The sequence below is a fragment of the Canis lupus genome, chromosome 14 (genome assembly GCF_003254725.2).
Source record: "Canis lupus dingo isolate Sandy chromosome 14, ASM325472v2, whole genome shotgun sequence".
NCBI classification, from domain to species: domain Eukaryota; kingdom Metazoa; phylum Chordata; class Mammalia; order Carnivora; family Canidae; genus Canis; species Canis lupus.
In genome coordinates this window covers 38,211,364-38,236,581 of record NC_064256.1, presented here as the reverse complement: position 1 = coordinate 38,236,581, position 25,218 = coordinate 38,211,364, and the positions used below count along the sequence as shown (strand labels likewise).

General features: G+C 40.9%; 1 protein-coding gene across 9 annotated transcripts in view; it reads left to right on the top strand.

Annotated features, from left to right (window-relative positions):
• OSBPL3 (oxysterol binding protein like 3) overlaps nt 1–25,218 on the top strand; it is a 177,611-nt gene that overhangs the window by 126,813 nt on the left and 25,580 nt on the right. For 6 of the 9 annotated variants that reach the window (XR_003143041.3, XM_049093723.1, XM_025464408.3 and 3 more), the window contains 6 exons: nt 1,572–1,702; nt 4,631–4,738; nt 11,127–11,261; nt 12,173–12,266; nt 16,445–16,695; nt 19,473–19,610. Coding sequence is in view for 8 of the 9 variants with exons in the window: in XM_049093723.1 (XP_048949680.1) it covers nt 1,572–1,702; nt 4,631–4,738; nt 11,127–11,261; nt 12,173–12,266; nt 16,445–16,695; nt 19,473–19,610 (857 nt within the window). In the remaining variant the exon portion in view is untranslated. The remainder of the gene's footprint in view (nt 1–1,571; nt 1,703–4,630; nt 4,739–11,126; nt 11,262–12,172; nt 12,267–16,444; nt 16,696–19,472; nt 19,611–25,218) is intronic. The other 3 variants (XM_025464411.3, XM_025464409.3, XM_049093722.1) reach the window with 1 other exon arrangement.

The following is a 25,218-nucleotide window of genomic DNA, read 5'->3' as shown; positions in this document are numbered from 1 at the left end:
AGCTGAATGCCAAGTGTAGAGCTGGGTGGGGGATTCTGGATCAAGCAGCTAGAACCCTAACAAGACTGTAGGCCACACCCTAAAATAATTTCAAATGTACAGTGAAGTTGCAAGAATAATACAAAGAACTCTCATCTATCCTTTAACCAAATTCATCATTTTTTATATTTTGCCACATGTCCCTTACCTACCTCTTTCTACACACACCCTAGATGTGTGCACATGTGTATATATTTATTTTTCTGAACCGTGTGAGGGTAAGAATCATCCATCATATCTTTTTTAAATGCCTTTGTACTGTAGTTTCTATTTCCTAAGAATAGGGATAGTCTGCTACCTAACCACAGCGTAGTTATGAACTTCAGGGAATTTAATGTTGAAGCAGTACTTTCATCTCTTCTACCGTGTTCAGGTGTTGTCAGTGGTTCCAGTGTCCTTCAAAGAGCGCTTTCCCCTTCAATCCAGGATCTCCCCTGTGATCACGTACTGTGTTCATTGTCATGTCTCTTCTTCAGTTTCTTGCAATTGGGAATAGTTCCTCAGCCTTTTTCTTTGATGAAATTGATGCTTTTGAAAGGTACAGGTCAATTTTTAAACATAAGAATGTTCCTCACTTTGGAGTGGTCTCTCCCTGACTCGGGGTACAACAAAAACGAAGGTGTACCTTTCTGGCTATTACATCTGGAGGCACAAAAAGCCCAATTGAGCCTCCCTGGTGATTCATTTTGGTCACCTGGTTAAGGTGCTGTCTGGTTTCTTGGTTGCATTGTCGCCATGACTCCCCAACAACCAATAAGCTCTGTTTGCAAACATTTTCAGTCTTTGGGGATACAAACAAAACTAAATACTAGTAATGGAGAATACAGAAGTGTTCTTTCCAGTGTCCAAATATCTTGAGAAGTTATAAATTCCTAGAATTGTATAGTGGGTAGGAGGTTTGGAATTGGTCAATGTATATGCTGTTAAATTTTTAAATAGACTTTATTTTTCAGAGCAGTTTTAGGTTCATAGAAAAATTGAGCAAACAGTATGGAGTTCTGAATGTCCCCCCCCCACCCCCACCCTACACAACCTCCCCAACTGTCGACATCCCACCAGCGTGGTCCATTTGTTATAGTCAGTGAACCTACAACAAAGCATCGTTATCATCCAGAGTCCATAGTTTAAGTTAAGGTTCACTCTTGGTGTTGTACATTCCAGATGTGCTAGCTATTTATTTATTTATTTATTTATTTATAAAATATTTTATTTACTCACGAGAGACACAGGGACAGAGGCAGAGCCATAGGGAGAAGCAGGCTCCCCCTGGGGATGTTGATGCGGGACTCAATCCCAGAGTCCCCAGGATCATGACCTGAGCCGAAGGCAAATGCTCAACCACTGAACCACCCAGGTGCCCCAACCAGATGTGCTTTTTAAAAGTCAATTTAGAATGTCCATTTGCTATACTATTCAGTTCACTATTCAGGGCCGTTACTTTTCTACATTTTTTTTTTAAATAAGAAATACATGTGTTGTTTTTAATTATGCCTCTTCCTTTACTCCTTTTTATAATGATTATATCTTTATAGTTTACTTCGCTTTAAGGTCAGCTTTTAATACCATATCGACGGAGAGAGAGAAGCTGAAGCAGCTGATGGAACAGGATGTCTCCTCCTCCCCCTCTGCCCAGGTCATTGGCCTGAAGCGTGCCCTGTCATCCGTAAGTTGCATGTTTGTGTCACAGAAACACTTGACAACATGGCCAATCTCATGAATTTTTTAATACTTCCCAACTCCATGGTTGTATTGAAAATTCATGAAAAAGTCAAACAAGTTATCCAAATTCTATTTTAACCTTTTATCAGATCTGCTAATTCTGAACACCAAAACCGAGCCTATCTCAAGTCTTAGTAGCTAGTATTTCACGGAGCATTAGATGCTTTAAGTTTGGTTTCCTTCTGTTTATCTTGAATTTTATGTTTCTGTAAAGTGTTTGTTGTGCGTTTGTGTGGGCCTTACAGACATTTGTCTATTAATACAAAATCCAGCGGTTTGGAGATTTCTGTACCTAAGACTTCTCAAGCTTAGATTGACTTTGCAAATGACAGCAGAAGGCAATTTTAAATTCACTCTTATCTTCTTTGCTGCCCAGCACTGATCCTACTTACCACTCTTCCAAAGTTACTTGGAAGTCATTTGATTTGCTTTGGTAATATAAAACGTTTAGCTTCTTTTTCCTGCATGGGCACAAAGAGATGAGTCATAAGGAATGTCAGATAATCATTGTGTTTTCATAACAGAAAAATCACTGTCAAGCCTCAAATATTTTTCAGTAAGCCCTTCTGTTATTCACTCTCTCTGCTTTTTTCCCCTTGATTCCAGCTGGGCTCCATTCAGGCACAGTGTCCTAGGACTCTACTTTGAACAGCTGGCATTGTTGTCTGATTGTTCACTCTGTATCTGTCGAAAATCTGGAGAATTTTAAAAATAACATATTTATTATGTTATTTATTTATATATTTATTTTATTTTATTATGTTATTTTATTTGCTCCAAATCTTTGCTTGTCCTTTGGAATCCCTACTGTAAAGAGAGAGTATGCATGCACTTGTGAAATTACCAGCTGAAGCAATCCTGAACTTTTCAGTTAGGGTTAGGTTGGGGTGATGAATTTTAGGATCTCGTTTTCAGGGGCTGATTCAGGCTTTGAGAGAACTAGAAAATATCCGTTCATCTTTTCGATTCATCATGTTACTGAGAAAAGAAATGATTTTGGTGTGACACTTTAATGAGAAATATTACGAGTAGTACATATTTGTTGTTGAGAAATACTTAAGGAATATTTACTCCATTGACATTCCAAGTGTGTTATCTTTGAAAGAAATAAAAAATAGTGCGGACTTATTCTATGCAGAGAGTCTTAATGTTGCCAACCCTGAGAAGTTCTGGGTTTTCTAAGGTCAGGGACAGAAACACCCTCTTTTGGATTGCAAGGGACAGCCAGCTTCACACTGGGTGCTTTTGGGTTTGAGAGAAGTGAGGTTATTGTTTTGTTTGTTTTTTTTAATTTATTTTTTAGTGCTACAAAGCATGTCTTATTGTTCCCAGTAGGTTGACCATTAATACTTTCAGAAGATACCTCTGATGGGCTCCCACAAGTCCCTTTCACGGGGGTATCTTCCTCTCCCGTGCCCTCCTCCTTTGGAGGTCTGGACGACTCTTCTTCATCTGCTTGTCTTATAGAGGGCATAGTTTCCTTAGGCCAAAGTTGTTACTCTTCTAAGGAATTTATTCTCTCCCATATTCAGATTTTGGAAACTTAAGATATAACAGAATGACTCTTTCTTTCCTTTTTTTGGCTTAGATTCTGGGTTAGATTCAAGACCTGTCTTCTAAAAATAAAAATTTTAGTGTCATCTCAGGGCTATCAGAATGGATGTGTTTGTGCTGTATATGCAATCTTGGTATTCTTCTTTCATCTGCCTCTTACAAAGGAAACAGAAGCTGCTAAAATAATACATTTTCCAGGCCATGCTAAGATTCTAGCCACCTATGCTAAGATAACCAGCAAAATGTTAGAAAAAAGTGAGTACCCCACAGAGATTGTTACATGTACTTGTGTGAATTAAGGACATTTACTCAGTGTTTCCTAAATGATCCTCAAGAATTTCCAAATAACCCGTTCCATTCCTGGGCATTAAAAAATAAAACCAACATCTTGTTTGAGATCCAGGCAGCAAATCAGACAGTGCCAAACCATTCCATGGTCTCAGCAGGTAGATCCTGTGGGCACTAATGGATGGGAAAGGCTCCAAGCTTCTTGGAAGAGAGCCTGGAAGACAGATAGACAGATCTGTGTGCGGGCACCCGAGGAGCTGACTGTGGGAGTGTCTGGGTTGACAATCAGGCACACTTGTCCCTTTTGAGAGAAAATCATTTAGAAACATCTTCCTCTACCTTCCAGCCAGTTCCTTTCCATTTGGGAGGTTGGGAGAGGGAATCTGACCTGCCCAGAGCATAGGTTTACATGTGCTCACATCCCTCCCTGCATTCCCAGGGCCTGGTCCTTAACCTTTACCCAGGTAAGTGAAAGTGCGTTGTTATTGTTGTTTTCAATAAAAATGTCTTAGTCATGAAGAAGGAATAAAACAGTCATCACCTATACTGGGAAATAAAATTAATCCTCCACAAAATCTTACTTCCAAGCATACTTCCTAAGATCCAGTTCAACTGGTATGAAAATTAAATAACATTAAAAGATGTCCAATCATAAGGGGTGGGAGCAACGTCTTCTTTAAAGATGAGAAACACATGGGATCATAAGGAGGGAGCTGGGGAGGGGGCAGGGCCACGAAGCCACTGGCCCTAATGCCAGCTGAACATGCTGGTGATTTCCTTCTCCACCTGAAGGAAAGCCTTACCAACCCCTGCTTCCACCCGCAGCAGTGAGAACTAGAGAACGGACATCACTTCCAAAGTTTAGGGTCTTTGACCTCAGGAGCATCCCAGAACCAGTGTCCTGTGGGATGATATTCAAGAAGATCCAGGAAGTGCCCCTACCTGGGGCTCCGTCCCACTAGGCGCACCGCTGTGCTTTTCCGCTACATGTATTTATTAACAGAGCCCCACTATTTTTAACATGTTCCAGGCCCTAGCACAAAACACAGACCTTAAAGAACGCTTATGCAGAATCCATGCTGAGTCTCTGCTCCTCGATCCCCCCGCTGCTGCCAAGTCGGGTGACAGTCTGGCAGAGGTGGGTAAGGCTTCTTGGCTGGGAATGTTTCCACGACCGCCGGCCCCTCACCTGACACCCTCCGTTGGTCCCTCTGCACCTGTTTCCCCCTGCGGAGGGGGAGGTGGTGCTCCCATCTCTGGACGCCCCCCTCCTCCCGGAGCTGCCTGGGAGCCCCCCTCCCCCAAGGCTTTCCTGAGTACCTGCTAACTGCATTGTTAAATGCTCCTTCCCCCCAGAAGTCTTCTTCCTTTTGTATTTCTTGCCCCCATTCCTCCTAAGTATCATCTTTTTACTAGTTACTACCAGAGTGGAAATGCAAAGACAAACATTTTCTCCTGTTCCTTCTGCAGCATCTTCATTTTCTCTGCCCTGCGGTATCCCAGAATCCCCGCCAGCGTTCTTTGCCCCCCTCCTCTTTGCCCCCCTCCGTGAGATCCCCTCTCCCCTCTCTTTGTGGCTGTTCCCTTCTTCTTCTCCTGTGATTTATTTTTTCTTTTCAAAAGCACGGCTGTACCCTGTGAGGGGGAAAAAAATACTGTGTTACACTTGAAGACTTTTGGTCAACCAGTAGGATGTTAAAATGGCTTTTCTCAAAACTCAGGATGTTTACACAAAATGTTCTTTGCCTGTGTTTAAAATGAGAAACTGCGGAAAAGATACAAGTGGATTATTAAAAAAATAAGTAGAAAAGGATAATAAGGCTTGAAACTGTTTTTGGCTATCATATGTATGTGCCTGCCTCAGAGATGCTAAATTTTTCATTAACTTATTAGACTGAGAACACTTAAAAAGAAGGAAGGTGATGTACAAGGCGCGTGTGTGTGCGTGCGTGTGTGTAAATTTTTAAAAGGTGTTTCTAAGGTTGAAGCTTAATCCTTCTTCCTCCTTTTCCTGTCCTCAAAGAAAAGCAAACCCCCACACACTACTTCACTTTGCAGGAAGCCACGTGTTCAGGCACTGAGAAGGGTAGTGGCTGAAATCAGCACAGAGATCTGTGGTCAGCAAGGCCTGGGCACCCACAGCCCATGGACCACAGGCTGGGCCACAGGCCAAGGGACCCTCTTCTCTGTCGAGGAACCTACCCTATCTCTGTAGAGACTCCCAGGCCACTGTTACTTCCGAGACGTGTCAGTGGTTGACCATGACATTCCTTGCCATGCTCACTCCCCACCAAAAGATCTTTTCAATCACTTTAGCTCAGCTCTAAACCGAATCATCTTTTTTTTTTAAAAAAAAAAAAAAAGATTTTATTTATTTATGACAGACACAGAGAGAGAGAGAGGAGAGAGAGAGAGGCAGAGACACAGGCAGAGGGAGAAGCAGGCCCCATGCAGGGAGCCCAATGCGGGACTTGATCCTGGGTCTCCAGGATCACACCCTGGGCCGAAGGCAGGTGCCAAACCGCTGAGCCACCCAGGGATCCTTTGAATCATCTTTAAAGCAATCAGTGTGACCCAACATCACCAAGTGCTGTGGGCTGCCACATGCCATGGCGTTGTTGACAGGGGGGTGGGGTTCGTGTCTGTTTCGAAGCAGTGCTTGCCTTCTCAATAGCATCACCACCTCATTATATTCACCCATGTAAGCAAGGTGATCCCTCATTTATGATTCTATATACTTGGGGCTATTTGCATTTGGGAAAGGAAACCAGAATCACGGGTCTTTTAAAATGTAGGTTTTTAAACTGATCTCACAAGGAAGGTACGTGAAGGCTTAAATGTCCTTGAGGAGGAGTGGTAACATCGCCCAAATTCACACTTTCCAAAACAGCCTTCTGGAATCTTGTCGATGGAGTATTCTCCTTGCTGTTTCCTCTTGCAGTGATTTTCTGATCTCCATGTCTTATCCTGCTTTTACTGAGTGACTCAGGCTCACTTTCCCAGAAAGGGAAAAGCCATTCTTGTCTTCAGGAAACCAGAGAGGGAGTGGAAGTGGCCGCCCCAGAGCCTAAAAATTCCATTCCCGTTTATTTTTCTTTGGTGGCTCAGATACCCCAAGCATTCCATCAGGGAATGACAGTCTCCACAGTGGGATTGCTGTTTTCTGTGTTTCTGTTTTCTTCCCTTACCTCTGACCTGTGAGTTGTGCAAATTACCCATCTGTGACATTGAACCTGGCTCCCGGATTCTAGAATCTCCCCCTCTCCTGTCAGAAATTACTCCCACATTATTCTATTAAGTTCTCCTGTTCTGTGTTTCTGAATGTGAAAATTTAACATGATCAACATGTTAGTTTTTATATTATTTTAGGTTTCATATGAAAGGCTAAGTGACTTTGGGGGATAACATTCTACCAAATCTATAGTCCATTTAAGAAACTAAGTAGGCAAGAACTTTAAAGAAACATCTGAAAGAAGGGAACTTCTTTTAATTGCCTATCTGGTTGCTATATTCCATATGCAGTTGAATGCATTAACTCACAAAATTCTAACCACAGTTCTTTGAGGTAGGTGATGGTAGTCTCATTTTCGAGACAAGGAAACCAAAGAGGTTAAAAAAGCTACCCCTAGGGCACACAGCTAGTAAGAGACCTAGCTGGAACCTCAACCCCGATCTGATGAGTCCGAAGTGTTTTCTCAATAGTATCACACTCCTGCTATATATTGAGGAATGCGCCAGGCCAGAAAATAAGACAGAGTGAAGCTCCAGTAGTGAGAATATTCTGGGGATGGTGTGAGAATGGACCAAATAACCATCTCAGACATAAACACCATTTCATATAAAAGAAACAAATATATGATAGAAGAGACTAAAAAAAAATCAATGGAGAAGAGATGGATTATTCAATAAATTCAGTTAGCACAGCTCAAAAGCAATTTGGAAAGCAGTTTAAATCTTCCCATTGCACACTAAAATGAATCGCTAGTGAATTAGAGTTAAATATAAAAACTCAAGCTGAAATAGATCGGTTTAAATATTTATCAAATGGCTGGAGTAGGGAGGACTTCCTAAATTTGGAAGCAATAGAAAAAATGCAAAAGAAATGTTGTCTAGATCTGATTGGTTTTTTTTAGGGAAAAATTGGTGTGTGTGAAAAATAAGGAGACAAATCATAAACTTGGAAAAATATTGTCAGGAAAAATGACAGGTAATGCCAAATAGGTGAGCATGTCTTTGATATTTAAGTAATTAATAAGTAATAACAAGCAACTGAAGACCTCAACAAATGAATGAAAAAAAAAGACACAGTTCACCAAAAAAACCCCCAAATACAGATTGTTTTGGACTTGTACTAATAAATTCACAGAAGGTTCAAAGAAATGCAGAGAGAGGTCCCATGCATCTGGTCTAGTCTCCCCTAGTGTTAACATATATATATAATTTTATATATTATAATATGTATATAATTTAAAAATTATATAACATATAATATATATTAGGTTTTACATATATATGTAAATATATAATAAAATATATATAAATATATATAAAATTATATATATATGTAAAACCTAATTACATTAACAAACTTGAGAATCTCTGTTTTCTCTATGTTTAAGGGCATAAATACTGTAATTCAGAAAAATTTATGTTAACCTAATTGCTTTAACTTGCATTTCTTTATTAAAAATTAGGTCTAACATTTTTTTTTCTTTTAAAAGGAACTAGCCATAGAGATGTTATTCTAAACAGAGATAGTGATTCTAAAAAATAAGGATAATAGCTTATTATTTATAAGACATCTGCAAACATGCTTACCATTTTTACAAATTTGGAAGCATTTTTTATTTCCGATACATAAAAGGGTTACTCTGTAAGGCACGTATATAATATTATTTATCAACTGAAGTTAATGTCTCAAAAAACTAATAGCCTAGGGAAAAATTCACAATATAATGTTAAATGAATATAGAGGACTATGCAAAGATTGTACAGTGTGATCCCTGTATTTTAAACTTAAGTCTATATATAGTATGTACACATATGCATACATACCATATACACATCCACCCAAATATTTTAATATTAAAAAATACACCAACAGGTTAATAGGGGTCACATCTGAGTGATGAGGCTTTAAATGATATGTATTTTATTTACATGTTTCTGTATTTTCTAGTTTGAACACATACTACTTTTGCCCTCAAGATAAATGTTAATTTTGAAAAAAATGATTATGGTATAATGTTTGGGGGAAGTTTATAAATATATACATATGTACAATTATTTTAAAACAAAGCAAGGCTTTATGTACAAAAAAGGAGAGAGGGACCCCTGGGTGGCTCAGCGGTTAAGTGCCTGCCTTTGGCCCAGGCCATGATCTTGGGGTCCTGGGATCAAGTCCCGCATCGGGCTCCCTGCATGGAGCCTGCTTCTCTCTCTGCCTGTGTCTCTGCCTCTCTCTCTCTGTGTCTCTCATAAATAAATAAATAAAATCTTTAAAAAAAAGGATGGGAGAGAAATGTATCAAAATGCATATAGTGGTTTTAGTGTGATAGGATTATGAGTGCTCCTCTCCTTCCCTTTTCTGTTTATCTTTTTTCAATGTAAGAAATAGATAAAACAACCATTCAGGCCTTCTAAACTTGTGGGGAAATCATTGAACTGAACTAACCAGGTTGATATTTAAGAAGTGTGGTCCTGTGTGTGTAAGTAAGGTAGTACGCTGGGGCTCGGGGTGCTGCAGTCCATTGAGTTTTCAGTGGATATTAATAGGAAGTTTCTGGAGCAGTGGAACAGGAGGGGCTAGGGCTAGGTGTATAATTTTTATTGTTGATCAGCCAATCCTTCTGATCCACCAGTCTAGGAGGAGAAAGAGAGCAGGAGTGACTAATGATGAATTTGTGAATAAAGCAAGTAAGTAAATCATGAGAGTGTTGTGCGGCAGTAGCACACCAAAGACACGGGAAGATTCTGTTTCAGTGGGTGTTGAAGGGGCTCAGTTACTCACTAAGGTGACTCCTCCTTTGAGGAGACAGGCCTTTTCCTTAAAGGTGACAACTATGGTAATTGTTTGTAGATCCTAAAGTGGTCTCTTGATCAGGGCAGAGAAGATGCATGCTTTTCACAATGCTGTATGGGTATTAAAATGGCTAAGAACTTTGAGAGACCAGGTATCTTATTTAGGGAGAATCAAAGAGGAAGTTCCCGAAGGAAACATTTCCCAAAGGGGCCACTTTGAAAATCTGCTGTGGTCCTCCTGTTATCACATTCCCTTCTTGAATATAATTTGTTTAGGAGACCAAAGAGTATATACTGAACTCATAAAAAAAAACTCTGCAAAAGACATAATCTGCCTTAACTCCTGTTCCTCAAATTATTCTGGGACTCATTTTTCAGACACAACAATGATGTGGAAGCAGTTCCTTTATCAGCCCTGAGAAATGTGAGCTGTAGGGAAGTTCAGAGCATGAATCTACTCCTCTGATTTGAAGGGATTGAGTCATCTTGTCCTGAATCTGTTCCCATTCCACAAGGTCCAGTCAGGCGTCACCTCTTCTCTGAAGCCCTCCCTAAACCAAAGCCCTAAATAGAATCAATCTCACCTTCCTCTTCCCTTCTGTATACTTTCTCTTCCACAGCCTCAATCTCCTGTGTTGGGTGCATTCTCTGTGCCACTCATTCAGGCCAGAAACCTTGTCTCATTCATCCTGGTATCACCCCCAAGGCCAGCACAGAGCGGTTGTTCAATTTGTTGAGTTGTACTGAATTTGCACAAAGCACATGCCCACACAAAGTATTCAGGTCCTTCCTAGGGTGGGAGTTTAGACCCAGCGAAGTAGGGAAGGGAGGGCTGTGCAAGATGAGAAAATCATGATATGCCATTGTGTTGTTTATAAAGGGAGGTTTCTAAAGGGGATTGAGAGTTTCCTTCGCTCTTAGAGTCATTGTGGTTGGAGAGAGCCGGACAAAGAGAATTCCTTTCAGTCATCCATGAATAATGAATGATCTGCCACCAGGGGCACTTCTAGACCAAAACATGCTATGGATTTGTCAAGGGATGCATCCAGAGCAGTATGTAGGCCTCTGGGAGAGCGTGGGGGCAGAAGAAAGCAGGGTTGCTCTGAATCAGCCACACTAGGACATTCCCTGATTCAGAAGAAATTTTAGGATGAAAAGAAACATCCTGCAGTGGTAGAGAATAAGAGGATATGATTCAGAGAGTGTGGGAATTTCCCCCTCTTCAATGGAACGAAGACTGGCCTGGAGAGTCTCTTTTTGCTTTGAGATGTGTCGCATGAGCCTGAGCCGCGACAGTGAGGCACCCATTTGGAGGAGACCTTTGTTTTTCATTTTGTTTTGTGCAAGGCTCGCTGCTTCTCCACTTGGGAGCTGACCTCTGCTTTGAGCTGCTTGTTTGCATGCACCTGTGACCTTATGTATTGTGCAGTGAAATCAGTTGTTTATTTTACTTCTCTGGAGACTGTTTCTAATTATATGCAACTTTGTGTTTGTGTTTCAAATAGGAAAACTTGAGAGATGACAACCGAGCTCTGGTCCATCAGCTTTCCAACGAGAGCAGACTCTCCATCACTGATTCCCTTTCAGAGTTTTTTGATGCACAGGAAGTTCTATTATCTCCAAGCTCATCAGAAAATGAGGTTTGAGCACTGTTTTCAGTTCGATGCCTCAAAATCTCTTCTGTGGCTTTACCAGTAAATACCCATCTTCAGAAATGCTAAACTCAATGGCCTCTTTCTGCCGTTCCAGTCTGAGGATCTTCTTCTCACCCCTACCCCCCAAAACACAAAAGATACAAGACCTTAGGGAAAAGGTTGGAAAAGTAGAAGGTGTTGGGTACTTCCTCATTTCTGTTACTTGATTTATTTTACCTCTTTTCAATTATTTGTCATAATTTTAACTACTAGCTAATTTGGTGATGTAATATTTCTATCACAGAGCCAGAAATTAGCATCTTGGGTTTTTTTAATCATTGAATTTGACCAATACCAATTTATAACATGCAATTATTATATTATTATAATAATTGCAATATGGGTGTTATAATAATTAGTATAAAATAATACTGTTTTATATTGATGCATTAAAATCATAGTTTCCTGAATAAGCAAACACCATAGTTGGCATTACTTTGTGAAAATGCAGATCGATAATTTTATCTCATAAGTATAGAAGTACTAATCTTATTTCATTTCCATAGAAGATTCTTTTCTTTCACAAGTGGTTAAAAGACAAATTATAACTCATTCTATGTGAACAGTAACAAATTCTGAAAACACAGTCTGAATGAGAATTTCTGTAATAACTGCAGCCCTGAGTTTACTTATGTTTTCTTTGGGATAACTGGCCAAGAAAGTATAGAAATGTTAATAACAGGTGTTTATTATGAACACCTCCGATGCAGACTGGTGTATAGGCCTCTATGAAAACAACCCAAAATTATTTCTGTAGGTTTTTAATGGTGGGATTCAAGATGTTTGATTTGGAATAAAGTTTTGACAAAATCTGGTTTGTTTACTTTTAACACTAATGTATTTTTCTTTTCCCACAGATTTCTGAAGATGACTCCTATGTCAGTGACATAAGTGATAATCTTTCCTTAGATAATCTCAGTAATGATTTAGATAATGAGAGACAGACCTTGGGTAAGATATAAATTATTTGATATCTGAAACCTTGCCTCTTCACAGAATACTAGCAAGCAGATATAGTGCCTGCTATAGGCATTGAACTGTAACACATGCTGTAAAAGAAAATTAAGACATGCTCCCTACCCTTGATGTTTATATAATCGAGGTAGGGAGATAGCACTCACGTGTGCTAAAAATGTATTCATTCAAATATACTTGTCTGCTCATGAAAACTTCTATTTTATAAAGTGAATGTATACCAATTATCACATAAATATCAAAAATTAGTACAACAGGTACTTCTGATATGGTCAAGAATTCTCTCTGCAAACATATTATAATACAGCTTTTTGCCTTTAGATACCTAGTGGTTTTCATGATTTAGGAATTCAGTGGAAATCATGTAGTTAAAAGGTCTGGTCTAAGTGGTAATTTAGCCTCAGATTCTTCAAGATAACACATTTAAAAGTACCCTCCCGCCACCCCCCAGAAGTAACAAACTGCTACCTCCTAGAAGGGAGGATGAGGCTGTCAAGCTATCCTAAGATGTTCCTTTATTACTGATTGATCCCAAGAGCAAAATGCCCAAGAAATGTTAGTTTGAGCCGTGGGGTACCTGGAGTGTCTCCCCAGACACCTCTGATTTAGGAGTTTAATAGGCAGACTAAAGTCTCTTTAGAAGGTGCCTGCCGGGCAGCCCCGGTGGTCCAGTGGTTTGGCGCTGCCTTTGGCCCGGGGCATGATCCTGGAGACCCGGGATCGAGACCCACGTCAGGCTCCCTGCATGGAGCCTGCTTCTCTCCCTCTACCTGTGTCTCTGCCTCTCTCTCTCTCTCTCTCTCTCTCTCTCTCTCTCTCTCTCTCTGTCTCTCATGAATAAATAAATAAAAATCTTAAAAAAAAAAAAAAAAGAAGAAGAAGGTTCCTGCCCTTAAGAAGAATTGGCCCACTGGACAGTTCTTGGCATGGATCCTGTAACATCAAATATTCCCGTCTTTGTACTCAGTACATCTTGGGGTTTGTCTGTGCCATGTATTGGATACCAGAGCACCACCTATTTTCATATCTACCCAGAGAATAGGGAACATGTCATTGCTTTTTCTATTTTAGTGCTTCCCAGGTTAGTAAGTATATGTGAAATATGATAATGATGAGTCGTTATCTGAATGCCAAAGGGCCTACTCTCCGGGGACCACAGAAAAGGCAGGTAATTTTACTTCTTTGGAAGAAACATCCTTTCATCGTCAGACCTGCTAGAAGTCTGATGCTCATTACATTCTATCTTGCTTGAAATGTTTCTGGAGAGATGAACCCTTTGGTGGAAAGTCAGAACCAGTGGTTCAAAGGAGAAACCCAACACTATAGGAGCTACTTGTTTTTCTAGAAAAACAAGGAAGTGAACTGAAAGAGAAATGAAGAAACATCACATCCCCTTGACAGACAGCACACCCACTGAAATGGCACTCCCACCATGGATGAGGAAGACAGACAAATGCTGCAGTCCTCATTCTCTTTGAGGCCTTAAGGAAGGGGTTAAGGGGAGTGCAGGGATAGAGGGTTCAGAGGTCAGAGGTGGAAACAAGACTTGCCCCAGAACCTAAGACCACAGCTGTGTTGAGTTGGCATCAGCCAGAAAAAGCAGAGAAGCTAAGGCTGGTTCTATCTTACTCCACATTCATTTTGCTGAAGTACTGACTAACACATTGCCTTGGCTTGAACAAACACTAGACCAAATTCATCTTTCTTCTTCAGCAGTATTTAGAGGTAAAAAATAGGTGTCCTCCAGTTTAACTGTCTCTGTTGAAGATTATACTTCTAAACATTAGGACACCACTGAGAAGACTAGAGGTAAAAATAATAGCCTTTGCATCATATGACACAGTTTTGCCTATGAAAGGAAATAGGGATTGAATCAAGTTCTTGATGATTTATGATATGAGAATTTCTCTGGGCCCATAGTAAATGCTAGATACTTAGAATGCTTCCTGTTGATTTCTTCCTCCCCAAATCAGGAGGCAAATATTAGGATCTGTCACTGTGATGGGTGCTGTGGGAGGTTCAGGACTTAAGAATGTAAGTTCATGACCAGATTGCCTCCGTTAACCTCAGCTCTGCCATTCGCTGGTAATGTGTTCTAGGACAAGTTACTTAAGAGGTAATATATGTAAAGTATATGTAAAAATACCTGAGGTAATATATGTAAAATGCTTGAAGACCTGCTGCTCCAGAGTAAAAACTAGATAGATACTGGTCATTCATTGATAGTAATCATCATATAGTGTTTCAAAATCTAGATTTGTGCAATCAGAGAAAATATTTTGAGATTACATGGAAAACTGTTTTTAAAAACTACTTTTATTTGCAGCTATTGGGCAAATCAGATTTTTGCTCGTGTCAAGCAATTAAAATAAATTCAACAACAAATTGGATGCTTAGGTTAATGTGACACTGCAAAGCGTGAGCCCATTTTCATACTTTTCTGTTTATCAAAGAAGCCTCTTTATTCAGAGCAATTGGCTTTACAATGAGTAAATGTTAAATATTTACTTTTAATAGATAAATATATACAAATAAAATGCCCTTTCCTCATATGTTGGTGAGATTTCATTTGCATAGGCTCAGTTGGGATGGGAAAAGACTATCAGAGCCTGAGCCAATGGAAGTGTCACAAAGGAAGAGACTGACAAATGTAAATACCTAAGATATAAATGTTTTATTCATCAACTAACCACATGTACCAAATTTAAAGATAAATGTCAAATAGGGATTTGATTGTAAAAGAAATATAAAAATAAAAATATATATCTTAATATAAATAGGAAAGCAGATAATTCAGTAAAGAAGTGTTCATGAGACATTCCAGATCACACTAAGAATTTTTTTTAATGTAAGTTAAAACAAAGAAATCACACCATCCACCCAACAATTGGCCAGAAATCGAAAATGAATGATGATAAGCCCATAAAGTTCTTAGGAGATTGACACATATATGCTGATGATAAATAGGAAATTGATATAGCTTTTTTTGAGGAGCCGTCTGATCATATGAATCAAATGTCTAAAAGTGATTCTAGTTTTTGACAGTAATTTCATGTCTATGTATCTTAAGCGAACGCTCAGAGATACAATCAAATTTTAAGAATATAAATATTCACTACCTTTTCTTTTTTGCATCATAGCAAAACATTGAAACAAATCTATGATTTGTTTATCATTATCATTTGGGAATGATTTAGTAGATTGTGGCAAATCCATAGCATGGAATTTTTTTCCAGTCATTATAAATGATGCTTTAGAAGAATATTGAATAGCATGGAAAAATAGCTAAGGGAATGAGCAGAACATAAAACTAGATGTGCTATATGAGTTCTGTGGATGGAGAAAATACTCCAAGATATAAATAGCTCCTATTTGTGGGTAGTGGAATAATGGAAGACTTTAATTTCTCTTACCATTTTTCTGTAATAAACATAATTGTTTTCTTTATCAGAATTTGAAGTGATTTTTTTTTAAGATTTTATTTATTTATTCATGAGAGACACAGAGAGAGGCAGAGACATAGGGGGAGAAGCAGGCTTCCTGTGGAGAGCCTGATGCAGGACTCGATCCTGGAACCCCACCATCACAACTTGAGCCAAAGGCAGACGCTCAACCATTGAGCCACCCAGGTGCCCCTTGAAGTGATTTTTAAAAACAGCTGAAAAGTTTTTATTCAGAGTCTGTAGTGCTTTTTAAAAATCTAAAGAGTTGAGGGTACCTGAGTGGCTCAGTCAATTAAGGGTCTGACTCTTGATTTCAGCTCAGGTGTTTGTCTCCAGGTCAGAAGTTGAAACCCCACATTAAAAAGATTAAAAATTAAATAAAAATTTATAAAGCATTTAAAGACATAAACAGTAACCTGCTATGAACATACGAGTCCAGCTTCCAGTTTATTTAAGCTATGCGGCACTAGCTTCTGACTCAGACCTTGAAGACCTCCCTGGGAAGAGAGTCCATGAGTCCTAGGGCATGCAATTTGACTTCAGTTAGCTGCACAGAATTTTTATTTTCTGACTTGCGGTCCCATTCTCGGCAACTGAGATTAACAGTAGAATTGAGCACTTGCTGGGTAAGGTTTTATTTCTGAATTTTTAAAAATGATACAATAAAATAAAAAGTCTTACAGAAATCAACGAGGCTTCTTTCCCTTTTAGGGCCTGTGCTTGAAAGTGGTGGAGAAGCCAAGTCCAGAAGAAGAACTTGCTTGCCGGCTCCGTGCCCCAACGCAAGTAACATCAGTTTGTGGAACATCCTGAGGAATAACATCGGGAAGGATCTGTCTAAGGTGGCAATGCCAGTGGAGCTGAATGAACCCCTGAACACACTGCAGCGGCTCTGCGAGGAGCTGGAGTACAGTGAGCTTCTGGACAAGGCCGCACAAATCCCCAGTGCCTTGGAAAGGATGGTGAGGAACCCCCTGCCCAGCTGTGGGTCCAGCTCAGCTGTGGGTCCAGCCTCTGCTCCTGAGCCACCAGGCAGAGCCAAGATATGCAGGGCCTGAGCTCTGGGCTCCTCTGATTTTCCTTCGGATTATTCTTTAGATAGGTTCATTTCTCACCAGGGTCTAGATCCCCTATGCCTGGCTGTTTTCAGGCATGTGTCAGGATTTGCCATTTGGGGGAGCTTCTCTGTGACGGTTGGTGCCTCTGGGTAGTTCTGCTTTGTGGTTTTACACTTCCTTTTTCTCCAGAACCTTCCAAGTGATTGTTCTGATAGGTCCGACTGGAAAACATGTCTTGCGGGCTGTCGGCACGTTTATTTTTTTTTATGATCCCGGGTGGACAGACTTTAATTTCTCAAGTTGTTTTTCTTGTCAAGGGTGAATTTCCCTTGAGAATGTTTTTGTTTCTTTTTGGAATTGTCCTACGAGCGACGAGGTTTTCGAAAATAACATTCCTAGTCAAGGGGTTTACAGAAGAAAGATAATTGTTCCACCCTGACTCTTATTCTATAGAGTAAGTTAAAAAAAAAAAAAAAAAAAAAAAGGGCAGCTCATCTTAGAAAAAATTCACCTTCTGTCCTCTACTCAGTATTACTTCCAATCAAGTGATGGGTCATCCCATGAAGGGGCCTCCAGGTGTTTCTCATCCTTGTCTTGGGGTGGGGGGAGATAAGGGACCAAGGTGGTCAGATGATAGCCAAATCAGCCCTTTTGGTGACTAGTTAACTTTGTTCTTTGAAACTGAGTGTTCCTTCCTCTTTTTATTCCCTCATATATTACCTGCCCCACAGTCAGGTCATTGCTTGAATGGGAGGCTGGCACTTCATTGTCTCCCCGACAAATGCGGTCTCTGTCTTGGGCATTTACTGGTGGGCTAAACTGGCGTCGGCACATCCCTGGGCTTCATGGACCTGACCTTAAATCATCCCTTCACTGATGGAAGACAGCATTCTTTTTTAAATTCTGAGCATTCCATAGGTTTGACCCTTATTAAAACTTCATTACTTCAGTGGTTTGAAGATGAAGGGGAAATCCAGCGGTGGATGAGAGCATCCCACCGTCCTTCCTTCCAAGGTCTCTGGGGACTTCTCCATCAAAGAGGCTTTCTTGATACTAATGGTAATAAGAGTAGGAGAGAAAAAACAAGCTGTGTGTGTGTTTTTAATCTTCTTTGCTACTCTTTCCTAGATAATTTCTGCCAAACAAAGGGAGGCAAATAGCTTCTAAAATGAGTGTTAAAAGTCAACATTTGTGGTCGGCTCTTTTCTTTAAAAAAAAGATAGACTTTGAAGATGAAAATATTCATCTCACTGTTTCATTCTTGTGGCAATTTAGAGACCCTTAGGATGTCAGCTGAATGATTGGTGTACTTGACCTTGAGAAGGAATTTGAGGGAAGGCTTTACATTCCAGTACAGTGCACTTGGAAGGGCAAGTAGAGGAAAGCATTGTGTAGGAACCGCATCCGTGGGGGTGTTCACTGCCCTGTAGGTCAGCTCCTGCCCCTGCATAGGTTCTCTTGTTGCCAGCCTAAGAGGAGGATGCTTCATTGTGTCGGCTCCCTCCCTCCCTTCTCCCTGCAGCATGATGAATGATACCAGGTTCTATTACAAATTTTGTTATATTTTAAATTGTGAGGTTGATTCAGGGTTGATTCAAAATTCCATATAGACAATGTGAGCTTATTGTTTAACAGGTAACAAGCATATGGGGAAACAAAGAGAGGAACAGATCCCCAGATTTCCAGAACAAAGAGAATTGAGCATACCGAATTGGTTTTTATGAACTACCCTTAGATGCTCTATAGCATTCTGTGGTGTGAGTGAGTGGTAAACTGGGTTCTAGTTGCAAAAGGCTTAAGACAAGTTATATGACTAGTGAACATTATGAAAGGCACTCAGCCCCCCCGCCCCCCCCTTCCCCCTGCCAGGATAAGAAACCTCATGAAATGTGTTGGGAAGGGGAGACCTTGAGATTGTTACTCACTTAGAAAGAGAAAGTTGCCATCACAACCTAGGTTCAACGATCTGTACCCCACCCACCCCCAAAAATGATAAGAAAAATAATGGGTCTCTTTGGTGTCCTGAAAGGAGAACTGATTAAAAAAAAATTCCCGAGAGCTTCACAGTGAATGCTTATTTCATGTTTACCTATAATCTATCCTTTTCCTTTTGATTTTTCATTTTTCCTCCCAGAAAAGCTAGACTCTTTGAAAGGCACTGTGCGCTGTCCTGTGGCCCGTTACAGGAAACTCAGGAAATTGCTATCACAGATTTTCTTTTGTCAGAGTGGTTTCTACAGTATCAAATTAGGAATGGTTCCTTTTCCTGAATTTTGAGGGAAGTTTGGATTTTTTTTACATTCTTCTTCTTTCTCCTTTCTGAAAATCAGGCTTCTCAGATATTATCAGGGTTAAAGGCCCTGAACCTAGCCTAACAGCTCAAAAACAGGGTGGTTCACTTGATAAATACCATCCTTTGGAAAGCCTCTACCAGCTGGAATCAGGACAGATGGACAGTTTGCTAATGTTTGGTTCATTGGCCTCTGGGCCAAAATGAACATTATTTAAACCTGCAACTCTAAACCAAAGTTGGTTTGGTTGTCTTTAAACCAGAGACAAATTGTTGGATTTCCAAAATAACCCATAAAGAGAGAAATAAGGGTTTTATTTTGTTCATGTCTTTGTAAAAAAAAATTCTTGATGACAGAGAAATAATAGAGTTCTATCCTCCTTCTCCTTAGGTGTATGTGGCAGCCTTTGCTGTATCGGCGTATGCATCCAGCTACTTCCGAGCCGGGAGCAAGCCCTTTAATCCTGTTCTTGGAGAAACCTATGAGTGTATCCGTGAGGACAAAGGCTTCCGTTTTTTTTCCGAACAGGTGGATATATATACCCTTTCTGTTTGTTGTATACACCCTGTTTGCCCACTTGCACTGGAAGAGTTGCTTACGCCTTCCATTACATGTGCTTTTGAAATATTTATTGTCCACCTTTCACTGGCTTTAAAGCAACTGAGATAATTACAGTGCTTTTACACATAAAGAGAAGGAATGATTTCCCCTCTACTGAAACCAAACCACCCCCTTAGCACAAAGGTACTAGCAATGCTGAGCACTCCTTTGACTATGTCCATCAACAGAGCCCTTTGTGTCAAGTCATAGTGAGACAAATCTTCAAAGTATGAAGAAGCATTTGCCCAACTGATTTAAAGGTTTAAAGCGTATACCCTTACTCACTGACATTGTCCTTCTAGGGTATGAATGCCCCATCAAAATGCCGCACCAAATAAAGGCATTGTTCTTAATTTTATTTAAGAGGAATCATTCATTCATGTACATATTCAATCAATAAATATATGTTTAAAGATTTTATTTATTTATTTGGCAGAGAGAGAGTAAACACAAGCAGGCAGAAAGGGAGAAGCAGGCAGAGGGAGAGGGTAAAGCAGGCTCCCTGCTCAGCCGGGAGCCCTATGTGGGGCCCAATCCCAGGACCCTGAGTTCATGTCTGGAGCCAAAGGCAGATGCTTAACCGACTGAATCACCCAGGCACCCTCAATAAATATTTCTTGAGCATGTAACTCATACACAGCCTTGTTGTAGATGTGGGAAGACTGTAGTGGGATGGGGGCTGGGGGCAGATAATACCTGTCTTCATTTGATGGATGGACGTACTTTGTACTTATGGAGCCTGCATTCCTTGAAGTTCCATGAGACTTTTGCACCTAAGCATTAGCACATAATAATATTTGGGAAGAAAGAGCAGGGTCTCTGGAGCCAGCCTAGGTTCAGATCTCAGCTCTACATCTCACTAGGTTTGTAACCCAGGGCAAGTTACTTAACCTTTCTGTGCCTCAGTTTCCTCTTTAAAGTGGAAATAATAACAGTGGGACAGACCTCAGATGGCTTTGTGATGATTAAGTGAGATACTCTCTGGGCGTCTGGGTGGTTCAGTTGGTTATGACCCAGGTTATGATCCCTGGGTCCTGGGATTGAGCTCCACCTCAGGCTTCCTGCTCAGCAGGGAGCCTGCTTCTCCCTCTCCCTCTGCCTGCTGCTCCACGTACTTGTGCTCTCTCTTTGTCAAATAAATAAATAAAATCTTGTAAAAAATTTTTAAAAATAAGTGATACTCTCTACCATGCACTCGGAATGGTGTCTGGTACATAAAGTGTTACATGAGTGGTTGCTGTCATTATTGCTGCATGACACCATAGTTTGTAATAGTGGAATATTGGGAACATCCCAAATATCTGTCAGTAAGCAATTGTTTAGCTAAAATAGGATGCACTGATACTGAAAATAAAAAATAATCCTTTCACCCCTAGTTGAAACAATGACTCAACACGTCCACCCTCCTCATATCCCTAAATGTCAGCCTGGGAATATTAAACACCATTGCTTTGATACACCTCTCTCCTAGTTCTTAGGAAACTAAGGGAAAATGGGTGGGTTGCTAGCATATTATTTTCCTTCCTGTTATCTTGCTGCCTCCTTGATCAATGGCTTTGCATTTGGGGGATAGGAAAGGAAAGGTGGTGAGAGACTTAGGAGGATGGTGCTGGTCTTGACTGTCAATTACTAGCAGTGTTCTCTGAAACTCAAAGGAAAATGAATATACGATAATCCCAAAGCACATTTTTAGTAGATTTTCAGTTAGAAGCTAAAACAAATTAAATACTGATATTGGGGAAGTGAGAGTTAAATCAGTAGTTAAAAGGAAAAGATAATTTGATTCAAACTCAACTGGGTTATTTAAATACTAAAGTTAAAATGGAAAGAGAATAAATGAAAATATAATTGGGTTACCATGGCATTATATGCACTCATGTGAAAAAATAAAGGCCCAAAATAGCCCAGACTACAGCAGACAATCAGGGCAGGATGAATGGTGTAAGAAAAGAGTAGTAACATGAGCTTGCGTAAAGCTGTGCTTCCATCCCATGAGCCCCTGACAGGGCAGGGCCAAATTCAGGATCTGCTTGCCTACCTCTGATGGTGACATGGAGAGAGAAAGCAGAGCTCGTGGGCACGTGTGCACAAAGACAGAAAGAGCATTACATAACTCAGTCTTTGGTTCCATGCAATGGATCCCGAGGAAATAAGCAAGAAAGGGATCCTGGCCATTGTTCGTAGTCTCGGGTGTGCTGGGTGTAATGTTGACCCGCTTTCACACCCTGACCCCACCACTTCCTCTGTGTGTGGCCTTGTATAAGCTATGTAAACTTTCTGAGCCTCAATAATGTCTTTATCTATAAAATAGGAATGATAATGCTTAACACATAGGTTGCAGTAAGGCTCAAGTGAAATACTACCCTGAGATAAAGAATACTTATACTGAAGACAGTAAATGCTCAGTACATGGTTATTGCTCTCATCTTTAGGGGCAGCTTTAAAAACTGCTTTTTATGCAGTGTTAAGAATAGCAAATAAGATAGATCTCTTCTACTAATTCAAGTGCTTTGAAGGGGGCATTCTGTCCCTGGTGAGTGTCTGACGGAAAGCAAGCTGTGTAGTGCACCACCAGTCCTGATCGTGATGGAGCCACTTCATCTGTCTGGAACTTAGCCTTATGGCCTCAGAGAGTTGGTTTTTTTACAACACCCAAGAATGGATGAGTCTCTCAAGGACGGAGTCACCCCAGCTAAGCCTTTAAGAAATTGATGTACAACCTAGAATGCTATTCTGTGACAGACATTTATTTATTTATTTATTTATTTATTTATTTATTTATTTATTTCTGTGAATTTTAAATTCTAAAAAATAGACCTACCATGGGGCCCAGAAGGCCTTGGTCACATGGCCAGGCATACTTTCTCCATGAACAGATTACTTGGGAAACCAGAATTTAATCACCAGATACATGTACAATGAGAAGGACAAGTGGCTATTGAATTTGAGGCGCTCGGCTGCCTACCGCCCCCAGAGTGGAAGGCGTTTGGGACCCTCCTGGGCCCCAGGAGACACGTCAGCTCAGCCTCCTGCACTGCCTTTCTCACCCTTGTTTACGCTGACCTCTGACTCTTTGTGCATGAAGAGCTTCTAATTTAACACAATGAAAGAGAGTGCCAGACTATTTATTGTGTTTCATGCTGGGACCTGCCAGTATGGCTCTTTCTGCTTCTGGCCCGGGAGACATTCTACCTTGATGGAGACCCTACCAGCATGCATTATGTGTAGGTGATATGCTGCAGCTTTCGGAGTTTGGGGCTTGCTTTGCTTTCTTGTGTACCTCTCTACCTACTGAATGATTAATGTAATAAACAGGTAGGACTCCCAAATTAGTATTTTTGGGTGGAGTTTTATTCAAACAACGATGTTGATGGAACTCATATATCCCAGTGAAAGGACCTGGAAGGAAACAAGGGTCTCTGTGGAATTTTCTAGATTTGAAAAGCGACATCTATTCATTTTCTCCAAGCCTTTAGCTCAGAGATGTAGTTGTCTTGGGGTTTGGCTGGGAATGTGGGTGTTTGAAGTAGTCAGTGGCCAAAGAAATTGAAGTAATTGCTTCTTCACAGAGTTTGGTTACATCACAGCTTGTTCCTCTGTATTGTCTCTCACCTTTTCAAAGACCCCAAAATGCAGATCTAAATGATTCATGTGGTCAGAAACCAGAGAAAGCATTTGCTCCTCAAATTTTTCCCACAATAATGAACCGTTAGGTTTGCAGAATGCTTTATGCTTTTCAAACGTACAGGATCTATTTGATCTTCAAAATACCTGCTGTGTGGCAGGTGAAGCGAGGATCAGTTAGAGGCAGGGAAGCAGGCCTGGAGCGTCAGCCTCTCCCAGTGCCCCATGCAGCTGACTCCCTCTGTTTCACCCCAGTGGCCTCCCTTCCTCTCCTTTCTTGGGGTCTCTCGTAGGTATAGTTACTGGGCTCAGAGCTGCCAGGTCATAGGCTGCTGAAGGGAAAAAGTGTTCTGAATGCCGATCAGACTTTGGGACTTTGTCTGCCATTGTCCCTTAGACCTTTCATCCTCCAAACTCAGCTGGGACTTTGTTCCCAGCTCCCGTTGTGGTCTGGGGAGTGGCCTTTGTGAATGCACAACGTTCAGGAGTAAATCATAACCATCCCTGGCCTCTCTTCTACCCTCTGGCGGTTCCACCTTCTCAGGGGAGCAGTTCAATTTGTGCCAAGAAATGTGATGCAGCCTTGGCTGTCTGAACAAGCTCAGAAAAAGGGGGAATTCAGAAAGGACTTCCTTTTTCTCCTCAGGGACTGAGTCTCCTGCTGACAAGTTCTTCCTTACTTGGTTTCTGCTGCCTGGCAGGCTGCTAACGAATGGGTTTTGAGCCTCACTGGAGACTGGGTGGTTTCAGAAAGCTGCTTCTCTTTTTATACCTTTGGGAAAGGTTTGGGATCTAAAGGATCCACAGTTAAGCTATTACCTAAACGTGGCTCTTCCTGATGATCTGGAACTTCGGTTGTCAGATCCCTGTTGGAGTCATTTTAACCATGCATTCCCCTCGGGCCCCGCTCCCCCCAGCCATGCACTTTGAGAATTTGTGCTGGGAAAGCTAAATGGAGTTATTGGAAGTAACTAAACTATCAAAGTTTCAAATGAAGTCTTTTTTTTCCTTTGCTCTCTGGCCTCAGCTCTCCTTGCTTTTCTGTTACTCATCACGAGAACTCTGAACATACATTCTTGGACAGACTTATAAATACCATACCTATCACTTCTCTCCCTGCACGCTGGCTCATGATAAAATAGCTCTTTTATCTGCTAGTAGGCAGAGTTAGTCACTACTGATTACAGTGGCATCTTATTTAAAGACGTTATCAGAAGGGAAATTCAGGCTGTTCAAATAAAACTAGCAACAGATCAAATACAAGGCAGCTAAACCAGTGCTCTCCACTTCTAGGTCAAGTCATCACATAAAGTGTTTTTGTTTCTGGTTTGGGCAAGAAGCCATTGTTTGTCAAACAAACTGGTTAACTCTGAACGTGGGGGAAGAGAATATAGTTGGCAACGGCATTCTCCCAAAAAATCAGGCCAGCATCTGTGGCATCATCCTTAATAGCTTTTTCTTAGAATTCATATCCTATTCATCAGCGAATCCTGGGGGCTTCCCCCCGAAGCATGCCTTACACAGCCACCTATTGTCCCTGCCTCCCTCACCGGTGCTGGTTTCCATAGCCAATTCTTCACCCAACAGCCAGAGCGATTGCTTCCAATAGGAGGAACACCTGCTCTAAACCCTCCAATGATCTCCCATGTCACTTGGAATAAAATCCAGAGTCCTGGCCATGGCCCCACAAAGCACCCCCCCCCCCCCCACAAAGATGCTAGCCCCAGAAAGCATGCCTCTCCCACCCCTGCTCATTTAGCTTCAGCCACACTGGCCTCTTGCCTCCCTTAAAACATACGGAGCGTTTGCCAGCCCTGAGCAATGCCTGTGTCCTCTGCTGGGAATGCCTTCCTCCCGGTTTTCCACATGGCTAACTTCTTATTTCTCTTAGCCCCAGATGATTCCATTGTAG